Source organism: Hyperoodon ampullatus, assembly GCF_949752795.1.
Source record: "Hyperoodon ampullatus genome assembly, chromosome: 19".
In the NCBI taxonomy this organism is placed as follows: domain Eukaryota; kingdom Metazoa; phylum Chordata; class Mammalia; order Artiodactyla; family Ziphiidae; genus Hyperoodon; species Hyperoodon ampullatus.
Window position 1 is genome coordinate 47,806,364 of NC_136932.1, and position 14,896 is coordinate 47,821,259.

General features: G+C 39.1%; 1 protein-coding gene across 2 annotated transcripts in view; it reads right to left on the bottom strand.

Annotated features, from left to right (window-relative positions):
- Nucleotides 1-821: 821 nt before the first annotated feature.
- CRLF3 (cytokine receptor like factor 3) overlaps nt 822-14,896 on the bottom strand; it is a gene marked incomplete at both ends in the record, with an annotated part of 36,189 nt that continues 22,114 nt past the window's right edge. Inside the window, 2 exons of one of the 2 annotated variants that reach the window (XM_079725464.1) lie at nt 822-1,078; nt 1,955-2,067. In XM_079725464.1, coding sequence (XP_079581590.1) covers nt 822-1,078; nt 1,955-2,067 — 370 coding nt within the window. The remainder of the gene's footprint in view (nt 1,079-1,954; nt 2,068-14,896) is intronic. The other variant, XM_079725465.1, reaches the window with a different exon arrangement.

The following is a 14,896-nucleotide window of genomic DNA, read 5'->3' on the forward strand; positions in this document are numbered from 1 at the left end:
CTGACATGAAACTGGACTGCAGCTCAGACCCTAGGAAGAACAACATGCACGTCACTGAGGCTGGATATGCACCTGTGCATATTTCAAACATGGGACATGGCTAACACTGCTGTGCATACTACTTCCATAAGTAGTTTTACCCTGTAAAAACCCTCTAACCTATCGTGAATTGAACTGCAAGGAAAGAACAAAAGAAAACACCTTGCCTGTTGTAGACATTTGCTCAGTAATTTTTAAAAATGCAAAAATTATCATGCTTTGGGGACTTAAAGATTACTGAACATGAGATAAAATTCAATACTGCTTACAAATCCCTGAATATGAAGAGCATATTCAACACTCCTGTGGAGAACACACAAGATTACAGCATACATGGTGGCACATTCTACCTGGTCTATTCTTGCCTATTCATTCTAAAGTCTTGGATGGCCTTGGATCTTTAAAAGATAAAGATTTAATTAAAAAAAATGTTAACGTTACATTTTTGTGTTCTTACAGCCAACTTTAAAAAGAAGTACAGTGGAAAGGTACATAGGGCTGTCTGTATCACCTCATACTTTTAAAAGCCAATTTGATTTTTATTGTGATGTGATATTCCAATTAACACTATGCTAAAAATAAAATGGACTGCATTACTGTTTTGTCCACAATATTCACGCCTCTTATTGCTAAGATATTGGAAAATAAATCCAGTAAATAATTTGTTTCCAATGACTTAACTGAGAGATGAATCTAACCATTTTTTAAACCAATGACAACTGAACTGGGCTGAGGAAAGCTATGTGAAACCCCTGCAAACCCAAAGCCAATCATCTGAAAATCTAGAATACCAACACTTTCCACCCAGGATAGAAAAACGAGCATCCAAAGTAAAGAGAACCACAAGACTGATCGAGCAACCAATCAAACACCACTTCTCTGTTATTTGAGCTAATAGTTACTCGAAGCTTGATGTTTCCGCCTTCGTTATTATTGCTGGATCCTAGAGTCACAGCTTCAATGTCAAATGTGACAGTGGACCCAGAAGTAACTGCGGGCAACTGATTAGTCATTTCTTTTCCATTTACAAAAACTGCACCTAAAATGTTAAGGTAAAGAGTCATTCTTATGTGAGCAATAACTAAGAATGGAAACAAGATTCTAGATTATTGGTAATACAGCTAATTTCCTAATTCAGATAAAGAAAACATTTTGGAATGCCAACTGGTCAAAGATAATGCAGTTAAATATGTTAATTAACCCCCATCCCCAAGGCAGAAGAAGAAGTTAAAGCTTTAATAACATTTTAGATTTCTGGTCCAGGGTTCCACTCTTTTGAAATACAGACCATGAGTTTCCCATATGGATGGCATCAAAAGAAACTTGACTCCTTTATAAAATTACATCCTGTGGAACAACAAGATTGTTTCACATGGAATAAACAAGAATCTTGTGCTACCTACTGTTTGACCCACACAGTAAAATATTAATACATCTTGGTAGTGATTTTTAAAAGTGTGATTACTGCAAAGTAAGGGACCAAAGAACACTACAGATGTAAACTCTCTCCCCGTTTCCCTAATCTATGCCGAATTTATGTTGTCTAATCTATGTTGAATTCAGATCACCCAGGCACACCGAATCCAGGGGTAAACCGCCTGGTGAAAATCCCAGCTCAATCACCTCCAAGCTTTGTGAGTTTAAGCCAGCTACTTCACCTCTCCGTGGCTGTTTTTATCAACTACAAAATGGATATAATACTACTCCTCACTTCAAAAAGCTGTTAAAAGGATTAAATAATGTATTATTTTTAAAGGGTATAGAATAATGCCTGGTACATAGCAGCCACATAGATATGCCATTAAGACCTAAACTTTTTCATCTTCTGCTATAAATGTGTGATATTGAAACTGATTCAAATCTTACTACAGTGAATCACAGATTTCAAAGAGAATAGCAGTAATTTCCCTCTTACCATTTGTACTAATGCAAACTGCTTGATCCCGCTGCAGGGAGTCATATCCATTCTGTTTTTCTGCACACACTCCTATACTGTCTCTTCTGTCTGGCTGTCCCACAGTTTCAACTCTGTCAATGAGGTAGAAAGGTCATTTAATCTTTTTTACTTAACGTGATATCTAATGCTTAAAAAGAGCCATCTCATCACAATTACTCTTAAGAATAGCTAACAATGATTCAGGCAGGACTTCCTAAATTCCAGGCACTGTTCTAAAAACTTTGTGTCTATTTATCTATCTATAAATCATCTCATTCAATTCACATAACAACCCATGATGTAGGTGCTATTAGTATCATACCCAGTTTATACCTGAGGAAACTGAGGCACAAAAGAAAAAATAAGGTAAAATAAACTGATGCTGATCACCTAGCTGAGTGGTGGAACTAGGACATGAACTCAGGCATTCTGACTGCAGAGTCTACATTAACTATAACTATGAGAGCACATTTCTATTCTATATTCTGGCTCTAGACGTATAGAAAATGTGTCATATTTGCCATTATAATGAATGTGACCATTACTGCCATCACCTAAACCTTCAGTATGAGAGTCTATGCAATGATTAGATTACCATTTATCAAGAATTTAAAAACAGACATTATCATCTTTTTAAAAAGAGGATAATATAGTTATGGACATATTTTGGTTGCAGAACTTCATACATAGAAAGTTGAAGCATTTCCTTTTGTGTTTTAGTCTCAAATAATACATCATCGGGCTTCCCTGGTGGCGCAGTGGTTGAGAGTCCACCTGCCGATGCAGGGGACACGGGTTCATGCCCCGGTCCGCGAGGATCCCACATGTTGCGGAGCGGCTGGGCCCGTGAGCCATGGCCGCTGAGCCTGCACGTCCGGAGCCTGTGCTCCACGATGGGAGAGGCCCCAACAGTGAGAGGCCCGCGTACCGCAAAAAAAAAAAAAAAAAAAAAAAAAAAAATCATCACGTACTCTAGAAATGGGAAACTTAGATATAAAGGTCAATCTACATCCCTATTACCAGGGTCATCTTTCCCTGCATTCCAGAAAGCCAGACTTTGCAAGGACAGGAAAAGAAAAATTAGTAAGGAGCAGAATGTAGATTTATCAAGGGAAGATGAAATTATTTATACTCAACGTGGCCTCAAAATATTTTTCTTTGTAAAGTGGCAAACATACAGGTTCATAATAAACATGTGGGTGGGTTTCTTAAGTCATTTATTTCACTTCTAAACCAGCAGCATAAAGAAGTACGGGGAGGAGGAGAACGATGTCAGCAAATACAGCAGAACTGTATGTCCTAGGACTCATTCTACCACAGAAACACCACTTTCAAAACGATATGCAGACCAAAATACCTTTATGAGGTTTCCAGAATCCAGTTAAAAAGTCCCAAAGGAGCACAAAGCTGAAAACAGCTGCACTGAAATGGATAAGAAGAGCAATTTCACTTGCCCCACGTCAACCCCTGTTCCAAGCTACCACAGTTTGGTGCCAGGCAAGAACAGCCCAACTCCTGACTTTTCCTTCAGAAAGGAATCACAGGAGTGGAGTGTGCCTCCAGCATTCTAACTCTTTGGAAGGTTGCCTGAAGGAGGGGTTTCTGACATGCCTCATTTGGAGCACTGACAGAACTGGCATAGCATGGATGCCTGCCTGAATGCTGCAAAGACCAAAGAAAAGTGAGGGGTGGCATCCTGCAGGCAGTGCAATTTGGCATGGGAGGGAAGGAGAAGAGGAAAATTTGCTTCTGGTGTGCTAGCTTTTCACAGGGCTGCTCAAGGGAATGCTATCTGTCTCACCTCATGGGGAGCCAGCATACTCTGGATGCCTGGTGGCCCCTGATTCCAAGAGAGAGCAAAGGCACCCTGCTGCTGTAGCACCAGAGAACTTGCAGTGCCACAAACAGGCACCAGAGGGAGCAAAAGATTATGAGCCTCTAAAAAACCATCAAGCCTCTCTAATTGAGAAATTGCACACACAAGCCCAGAGAAGTCACATCCCGCCAGAAAAGGTTTCAGAGGCCCCCCGGATCTTTAGCTGGGTTCATGTGTGAGGGTCTTCTCCTGTATGAAGCAAGGCCATAAAGATTTGGAAAGGTGGCTGTTTTTCCATATGTGCAGATCCCAACACAAAATTATGGAACATGAAGAAACAGGGAAACCTGGCTCAGACAAAAAAAAAAAAAAAAAAAAAAGAAAAGATCTTCAGAAAATTATCCTAATGAAATAGAGGTATATGAATTATCTGACAGACAATTCAAAATATCCATCATAAAGATGCTCTACAGGCTCAAGAAAATGAGGCATGAACAAAGTTAGAAAACCTACAGAGACAGAAAATTTTTTAAAAAACTAAACACATTTTGGAACTGAAGAATATAATAACTGAAAAGTTCATGAGAGGAATTCAATATCACACTTAAGCAGAAGAAAGAAACATCAAACTTGAAGACAGGTCGTTTGAAATAACACAATCAGAAGAACAAAAGGAAAAAAGAATGAGAGTGAAGAAATTCTAAGAGACTTAGGAGAGAAGAGAGAGGAAAAGGGGCAGAATGTTTAAAGAAATAATGGCTAAAAATTCCCCTAATTTGGGGAAGGAAATGGACTTTCAGATTCAAGAAGCCTAAAAGAGGATGAACCTCTTTGGAAGAAAGGAATCACACTGAAACTCATTACAATCAAATTGTCAAAAGTCAAAGACTGAGAATTTTGAAAACAGCAAGAGAAAAGTGACTTGTCATGTACAATGGAACTCACATAAGACTAACAGTGTATTTCTAAGGAGAAATCTTACAGGCCAGAAAGGAGTGAGATGATATATTCAAAGTCCTTAAAGAAAAAAACCTACCAACCAAAAATACAACATTCAGCAAAACTGTCCTTTAAAAATGAGGAAAAAATAAACACATTCCTACATAAACAATAGCTGAGGGAGTTCACACCACTAAACCTGCCTTATAAGAAACGCTAGAAGGAGGTCTTCAAGTTAAAACAACAAGACACTAAACACAACATGAAAGTATGTGAAAATATAAAGCTCACTGGTAAAAGTAAATATATAGGCAAATAAATACTGTAATACTTTAACAGTGGTACATAAATCGCTTTTCATTTTGGTGTAGAAATTAAAAGACAAAAGCGTAAAAAAATAACTATAAAAATATGTCAATGAATACATAATATAAAAACTATGTAACTTGTGACATCAATAATAAGTGCGGAGGAGGAAGAAGTAAAAGTGTTGAGTATATGTATTCAATTGATGCTAAGTTGCTATCAGCTTAAAATAGATTGTTATAACTACAAGATGTTTTATGTAAGCCCTAGGATAACTACAAAGAAAATACTCATAGAAGATACACTAAAGAACACGAGAAAGGAATCAAAGCACATCATTATGAAAAAATCAGTGAAACATGGGCTTCCCCGGTGGTGCAGTGGTTAAGAATCTGCCTGCCAATGCAGGAGACAGGTTCGAGCCCTGGTCCGGGAAGATCCCACATGCCACGGAGCAACTAAGCCCGTGCACCATAACTACTGAGCCTGCACTCTAGAGCCTGCGAGCCACAACTACTGAGCCCACGCACCACAACTACTGAAGCCCACGTGCCTAGAGCCCGTGCTCTGCAACAAGAGAAGCCACTGCAATGAGAAGTCTGGGCACCACAACGAAGAGTAGCCCCCACTCGCCACAACTAGAGGAAGCCTGCGCACAGCAACGAAGGCCCAATGCAGCCATAAATAAATAAATAAATAATAAATTTATTTGAAAAAAAGAAAAAAAATCAACCAAACTATGTTGGTTTTTTGAAATGAGCAACAAAATTGATAGACTTAGCTAGATTAACTAAGAAAAAGAAAGATAACATACAAATAAAGTCAGAAATGAAAGAGGATACATTACAACCAATGCCAGAGAAATAAAAAGGATTATAAGAGGCTTATGAATAATATATACTAGGAAATTGGATAATCTAGAAGAAATGGATAAATTTCTATGAATATACAACCTACCAAGACTGAATCATAAAGAAACAGCAAATCTAAACAGACTTACAACTAGAAAGTAGATTGGATCAGTAATCAACAACATCCCAGGACCATCAGTAAACAGCCGAGGACCAAGTGGCCTTACTGGTGAATTCTACCAAATGATTAAAGAAGAATAAATAACAAACCTTCTCAAACTCTTCAAAAAAAACTAAAGAGGAGGGAATACTTCCAAACTTATTTTATGAGGCTAACATTATCCTGAAACCGAAGTCAGAGAAAGACACTACAAGAAAACAAAACTACAGGCCAACAACTCTGCTGACAATAGATGTAAAAATCCTAAACGAAGCACCAGCACTGTTGGTGAGAATGTCAATTTGTTCAGCCACTATGTAAAACAGTATGGAGGTTCTTCACAAAATTAAAAATAGAACCACCACATGATCCAGCAATCCCACTTCTGGGTATATATACAAAAGAATTCAAGGCACTGAGAAGAACACAATATTACTTCTATAATATTTCTGCTGAAGATGCATAACCTGAATCTAACCACCAGGAAACAGACAAACCCAAATTGAGGGATATTCTATAAAATACCAGACCTGTACTCTTAAAAAATGCCAATATCATAAAATTTAAAAGAGACAGAGAAACTGTTCCAGATTAAAAGAGACATAACAAATGAATATAACACATGATCCAAGATCTTTTTTTTCTGCAAAGGACATTAATTGGGACAACTAAATCTGGTAAGGTCTGTAGGTTAGATAATAGTATATCAATGTTAATTTTCTGATTTTGATAATCTCTCTTTACAAAACACTCACTGAAAATGATTTGGGAAGAAAAAGTAGAGGACTTCCCTGGTGGTCCAGTGGCTAAGAATCCATGCTTCCACTGCAGGGGGCATGGGTTCAATCCCTGGTTGGGGAAGATCCCGCATGCCACGTGGTGCAGTCAAAAGAAAAAAAAAAAGGTAGCGAGAAAAATGATGAAGCAAATATTGAGGCATCTGGGTGAAAGGTATTTGGGAATTCTCTGTACTATTCTTGCAATTCTTCTGTAAGTCTGAAATCATGTTTATAAAGATATTAAAAATACACAAAATACTAATGGATAAATATATACATAGAGAGAGAGATGTGGGAAACACAAGATACCTGAATTTTATCCCTAACATCCCTAATGTTGTTTCCTAAAAAATAAAAACCTGCTGATATTATTAATTATAGATGGAGGACAGCAGTTACTTGTTTTAGTATTGTGTAATGAAAAATTTGGCTTGATCCTGGGAGGTAACCTTTAAACCACTGCAATTTCCCAAGTGATAGGAGTGTCTTTGTTATTCATGGTGGGTCCCTCAGACCACATTTGATAGTTTATGCTAATGAGGTGCTCAAGGTGGGCCCCTAGACAGTTTATGCTAACAAGATGGCTCAGGGTGGGAACAGACCACCCCAGAAAGACCAATCATATGATTACAGGGTTGAGGCTTTGAGCTACATGATGTCAGCCCATTCTCCTAGGAGGGCAGGGGAGGTGCATACTGAGTTAAGTGGGGAATGATTTCATCAACCATGCCTCCACAATAAAATCCCAATAAAAACTCTGGACACCAAAGCTTGAGTGAGCTTTCCTGGTTCATAATACTCTGAGTACTGTCATGCCAAAAGGCCTTGCATCCCTGAGATGTATGCTTTGTCTTTGGAATCCTCCCAGATCTCACACTATGAGTTCCTCCCTTTGGCAGGTTCTGATTTATATATCCTTCTGCTATAATAAAACTGTAATCATAAGTGAAGTGCTTATGGGAACATATGTATATGTATAACTGATTCACTTTGTTATAAAGCAGAAACTAACACACCATTGTAAAGCAATTATACTCCAATAAAGATGTAAAAAAATAATAATAATAAAAATAAGTGAAGTGCTTTCTTTCTTTTTGTTTTTTTTTGCGGTACGCTGGCCTCTCACTGTTGCGGCCTCTCCCGTTGCAGAGCACAGGCTCCAGACGTGCAGGCTCAGCGGCCATGGCTCACGGGCCCAGCCACTCCGCGGCATGTGGGATCTTCCCGGACTGGGGCACGAACCTGTGTCCCCTGCATCGGCAGGCGGACTCTCAACCACTGTGTCACCAGGGAAGCCCCTTTCTTTTTAATAGTTGTTTATTTAGCTGAGCCAGGTCTTAGTTGCAGCAGGCGGGCTCTTTTAGTTGTAGCATGCGGGCTCTTAGTTCCCTGACCAGGGATCAAACCCGAGCCTCCTGCATTGGAGAGCAGAGTCTTAACCACCCGACCACCAGGGAAGTCCAGTGAAGTGCTTTCTTAAGTTCTGTGAGTCATCCTAGCAAATTATAAAACCTGAGCGTTGACCCTGGGGACCCCTGAACTTGCAGCTGGTATCTGAAGTGAGGGCAATCTTTTGGAGGACTGTGCTCTCAACCTTGAGTTTGGCTAGCTCATTGCAAGTGCATGTTTTTTTCTGTGATTAAACTTTTTAAATAAATAATTAATGCAAGTAAAAGTTCTTGAAATTAACTAAAATCCTGGGAAGAAGGGAAAAAAACTCCTTATTTGAATAAATCACAAAATTGTTCCTAAAATCATCTTACTTGAAGACAGCATTTGATAAATAAGACAAGCCTGGCATTAAAAGCTTATAAAAGTTTCTCTGAATATAAAATGAACCACAAAAGTAAAGAGCTAATTTGCCTTAACACAGAAGTATTTTCACAGCTCATTAAGAAATAGAATGGAAGTTTAAAATCTTCTAATTTTTCCCCCCTTTGGCCACACTGCACGGCTTGTGGGATCTTAATTCCCTGACCAGGGGTTGAACCTGGGGACCCGGCAGCGAAAGCTTCAAGTCCTAACCACTGGACTTCCCGCCAGGTAAGTCCCTAAAATCTTTGAATTTTTAAATTGTAAGACAAGTAGTCAGGACATTATTTCCTAAAAAACTACCCAAGTGGTTCTCTCACATAAACAAGTCCTATAAGAAACTCTGCCATAAATCATCCAAATATAAAAAGTATACAAAAAAAGAAAAATGGTATACAAAATAATTCATAGTAGGGTACAGTGACCTCGGAGATACAATTAATTAAAAAAATCAATTTATGCACAAGTTGGTAGGAACGCATCCATTGCATAGTCATGTAGAAAGTTCTAGGTGATAATTTTTCTCAAAGGTAAAGTATTCTGAGAAAGAACATGGTTCAGAACAAAAAGGAAAAATTTCGATGGCAGAAAGAAAGCTAATCTATTCCTACTACTCTGGCACTTTGGCTAACTGACTGGATTTAAGTGGCAAATTCTCATATAATCTCAAACTTCCTTCTTCTCACAATGAACACCTGGAGCAAAGATCCAAAAATTCAGTTGCTTGGCTAATATATCATAATATATTATGAAAAATATCCAACTTTATGATAAATATAAGAAAGAAAATGAAAATGTTATTATGTCCTACAGCTACAAATTAGGTAAAAACAGTAATACTTAATACTGACAAGGATGCAATGACATCAGTCAGGACCCTCACACACTGCTGGGAAGACTGCAAGTGCTTCCAGGAACACAGCTAGTTGGCCTGTGTCACTAACAGGAAACTAGCCCAAGGAATAAAGAATAAGCCATATGTCAAAAAAGAGAGTCATAGCACAGCTTGACTTGTCAGGAAAAAGAAAGAGAAGGAAGGGATGCCTTATAAGTCATAGTAAACAAGGATTTTTGATATAGAAATATACTCCTTACTATACAAATCCTAAAATAGCTTTTATCCTCTCTTAAAATGAAACTGATAGTCTTATATCTATTATAAAATTGAAAATCTTCCAACAAAAAAAATTATAGGATAGCAAATTCATTGGTGAACTCTACCAAACATTTAAGAAATAATACCAATTCTCACAAACAGTTCTGAGAAATATAAGAGGAAGAAATACTTCCCACCTCACTTTATGAGGCTAGCAATTACCCTGATACCAAAGACATCGTAAGAAAAAACAGACAGATATCTCTCTTCTGAAGAGACATAAAAATCCTCAAAAAAAATATAAAAGTTAAATTTAGCAACATATATAAAGAATAATACATGGTCAAGTGGGGTTTCTCATGGGAATGCAAAGCTGATCCAATGTTTAAAAATCTATCATTGTAGCCATATCAACAGAAGAAAAACCATATGATTATCTTGATATATAAAAATAAGTTGACAAAATTAAACATCCATTTATAGATAAAACTCTCAGCAAACTAAGAATAGAAGGGAACTTCCTTAACCTGATAGAGGGTGTCTACAAAAACACCCTACAGCTAGCATCATACTTAATGTGAAAGACTGAATATATTCCGGCTAAGATCTGGAATAAGACAAGGAGGTCTGCTTTCAACACTGCTATTCAAAATTATACTTCCTAGCCAGTGTAATAAGACAAGAAAAAAATTGCAAAACACTGATGGAAGCCATTTTTTAAAAAACTAAATGAAGATGGCAATTCCCTGCAAGTCCAATGGTTAGGACTCAGTGCTTTCACTGCTGTGGGCCTGGGTTTGATCCCTGGTTGTGGAACCAAGATCCCACATGCCACTCAGTGTGGCCAGAAAAAAAAAAAAAAAAAAAAAAAACCTAAATGAAGGGTGACTTTCAGATTTACGGCTCTACAGCCTGTCCCCCATTGCTATAGGAAGGTACTGCCTTATAATATGGCTCTTCTGTGAAGCCACATCTCCTTTGACACTCAAAACCTAATCTGGTTCAAAAGAGCTTCTATTGCCAGACCTCAGTTCTCTTCAAAGGCTGCTTATAAACTACTCTCCACTGTCACCAAGGGACACAGTCCCTTGCTTCCTAAGATGATGCACTGTGACTCCCCTGGACATTTTTCCCACCTTTTCTCTCTGCTTCCTCAAGAACACTCAAGCACTGTTCAGTCCTGGCCCTGTTTATAGCCTTAGGGTAGAGTCTTCTCCTTCTGGGACTGAATATTTGGAGATTTCTGAGACTGGCCAGCAAACTCATGATTTCCAGCCTAGATGTGTCTTAGGGGGCCTTTACAGCTGATTTGAGTTTTCTGTATTTCTTAGTTCTGTTGAAAAAGTACTTATGGGTCCCTACTCCCCACCTCTTTATTTCTCCAAAAAGTTTCCAGTAGTGGAAAAATTCAGAACTATGGTGCAACTATGCATCTACTGGTCCCCAAAGATCCCATCTCTCTTTTGAACCCACTCTAATCAAGCTTCCCTCCACCACAGCTCCCCTGAAACTGTTCATGTCAGGGTCACCAATCCATGTCCACGCTGCAAACCCAAAGGTCAATTCTCAGTCCTTTTCTTATCTGTTGGGTCAGCAACATTTGACATAATTGATCGCTACTTCCTCTTGGAAACACTTCCTTTGCTTGGCTTCAAGGACACCACATTTTCCCACTTTTCCCATCTACCTCACTTGCTACTCCTCCTCAGAATCCTTTGCTGGTTCTTTCCTCCCCAAAAGCTAAATGTTAAAGAGTTCTCCAGTGTCCTCTCCCTATACTCATTCCCTGGCTAATCTCATGCAGTCTCACAGCTCTAAACACACATCTGTACGTTAAAAACTCTCAAATTAATATCTCCAGTCTGGTCTTTTCCACTGAACTCCCGATTTGTATATCTGTCTACCCCACATTTTCACTTATATGTCTAATAAGGAACTCAAATTAATCTGTGAAAGAACTGATATTCACCCATAAATAGGCTCCTCATAAGGCCTTACCTACCTCAGTAAATGACAATTCTACCCTAAGTTACTTACTCCAAAGATCCTGAGGTTACACTTGACTCCTTTTTCATACATCACAACCAACCTGTCAATAAATCCCGTCAATTCTTCCTTCAAAATAAATCCAGATTCTGACCACTTATCATTACCTCAACTGCTCCATCCTGGTCCAAGCCACCACTAGCCGTCACCAAGATTAATACTGGAATTCTGAATACAGCTTTCCCTTCATTTCTGGTAATATTTTTGCTTCTCCTCTCCAGCCTCCTAAATGGTCTCCTTCCAGCCTGTACCGCTGTACAGACTATTTTCCACCCAGCAGCCAAAATGACTTGTAAAACCTATGTCAGATCACATCATTCATTTGCTCAATGTCCTCCAATGGCCTTCCAACTCACTCTAAGTCCAAGCAGAGTCCTACAGGGCTAGACTGCTAGGATTTGAATCTCAGCATTACTATTAAGAATCTGGGGCTTCCCTGGTGGCACAGTGGTTGAGAGTCCGCCTGCCGATGCAGGGGACACGGGTTCGTGCCCCGGTCCGGGAAGATCCCACATGCCACGGAGCGGCTGGGCCCGTGAGCCATGGCCGCTGAGCGGGCGCGTCCGGAGCCTGTGCTCTGCAGCGGGAGAGGCCACAACAGTGAGAGGCCCGCGTACCGCAAAAAAAAAAAAAAAAAAAAGAATCTGTACAACCTCAGGCAGGTGGTTTAATCTTTTTACATCTCAGTTTCCTCATCTATAAAATGTGTCTACCTCCTGAGCATGTAATGAGGATTTATAGACATTAACTCAATACTTAAGAAGTAACACACAGTAGGGTTCGACAAATGTGAGCTGGTTTTGTAGCCTAGCTCAACTAGTGAATTCATGAAAAGTCAAATGCAGAGCATGACTCCCAAGACTATGAAATGTGAACCTGACTTGGTTTTACTTGGTGAAGACTTTTGTTGGAAAAAGGAAAAAAGAAAAAGACCTCTGTATGTGGTATCAAATGTCCTCCTTATATATGGGCACAAGTGAGCTCCGATGGGGCAAGTCTTTGAGAAATTGAAAAAGAAATAAATATATACACAGACTGTCCACAAGAATGTCGTACTTTTCTGGGGTTCTGACTATACTCCCATCTCTATAAAACCCATTCACACTCATTACTTCCTGTTCTTTATATTTTTTTCTCCTCCACATCTTTGGTTCTTGCTTTGTTTCTCTACCTGAACTTTCCTTTTCAGCCCTACCTGAGATAAAGCCTTCACCAACCCCTCATCTAGAAGTAACTCTTCCTTCTCCTATATTCCACAGCAGTCAGGATCTTTCTTATACTTTATAATTTATAAACTGCCTATTCTATGGTTAGATAAGATTCTAGTTTTCTCTTTTTCTTAAACTGTGCATTCCCAACGATACCAAGTACTGTAAGTACCATCTGAATGGAATAGGGCTGTATGAAACAATCAGCATCATTCACACAGACCACAGGCGAGCAGAACTGTCCTTACATTTTAGAAAAGCAGTTTAAGACAGAAGGATATGGACAGGAAAAAAAAGTCTAAGGAATATTCCTTAGGTTATCTAGGAGGAATAGCTATTATATGTGAACATCCCAAAGCAGATATGTCTCCCTGACTTCATGCGATCCTCCCTCTACAAACTAAAAGCTAGGGTTTAATATGATATCACTTATATGTGGAATCTAAAATACGGTACAAATGAGCCTATCTACAAAACAGAAACAGACTCATAAACAGAGAGAAAAATATGGTTTAAAAAATAGTAAAATTGGGAAATCTTAGAAGCAAGGGAAAGCAGGAATGTTCAAGACAGGAAATCAGGGAGAGGCCTGGAAGGGGGAGGTTGCTAGCAGACCCGGGCACCACATGAGACTGGGCTCTAGAGACTGTTAAAAGCCGGCCAATAACAGGTTCCTTTGGTGTCAGCAGTTCTAAGCTTTCCAGAAACTTCAGCAGGGATCGACTGGGCTGAGCAATAGGGCAGGGCCTGCAGGAGTATAATCTCCCTTCTGACTATGAGGCCCTCAAAAAGCTGAATAAAGTTTACCTTGATTCAAGCAGGCCTATCTGCCCCCAACCCCATGCATGAAGGTGCCCCATACAAACACACCATTCACATCCTCTGCCTTAACTGCCAATGCCTGAAATTCCTTTAAACAAGGAGAGAAAACATTTTCAATCCACATTCAAAGGAAAAATGACAAAAATGCAACGGTCTGGCTAAGATAATACTGAGCTTAAATAAGTTTCAGTTAATCACCCTACCAAGGGGGACCCCTTTGGAGGAGGAGGGAGGAACTAATGGTTTATTGAGGCCGACTAAGTGTCAGGCCACAGTCCACAGACAGTACGTGGGTGTAAATCAATGTGTGTAATTTCCAATGTCATAATCTATAAACATTTATTGAATGACTTAAGAAACAAACCTAAGTAGGTCATCTATCGGCCCTTCCCCTATGTTCACAGAGGGAGAAGCTAAAAGTAAAAAGAGCATCAGATCACCATCACCCAGGGATAAAAATCATAGAAGAGAGAAAAGGAAAAGAGCTGAGGATACAGTAGCGGAGAAACTATACATTTCCACACTAACTCAAATCATGTTTACTCTCCCATGAAAAAAGACAAATGAGACGCAATACAGACCAGTGGTTAAAATTACTGGAGCCAGACTGGGTTTAAATCCTAGCTTTGCCACTTACTAGTTATGTGACACTGGGTAAATGACTTCACTTCTCTGTGCCTCAGTATCTTCATCCCTAAAATGGGTAACTACACCTATTTCATTGGGTTATTGTGAGAATCAAATGAGTTAATATAAGTAAAGTGCTTAGCACAGTACCTGGCACATAGTAAATGCAACTTAAATATTAACTGCAATTAGTAATACTATGATTATTATTCTTATTATGATCTGAGGTGTCTGGCCTGAATCTGTTAACTCAGGAAGTCCTATCATTATACAGAAGTACCCTGTTCTCAGCAGACTCACTAATGGGAGTATTTCTATAAACAAGGGACATCAGCAGAGAAGAGGTTTGTTAGTACAGAAAACTCCTGATTACCTGGGGAATAATTAAATAGATGTTAGGTACCAGACTCCTCATTCCTCTGTTAGTTTTTTCTGGTTATTAAGTTATTCTTTTTTCAT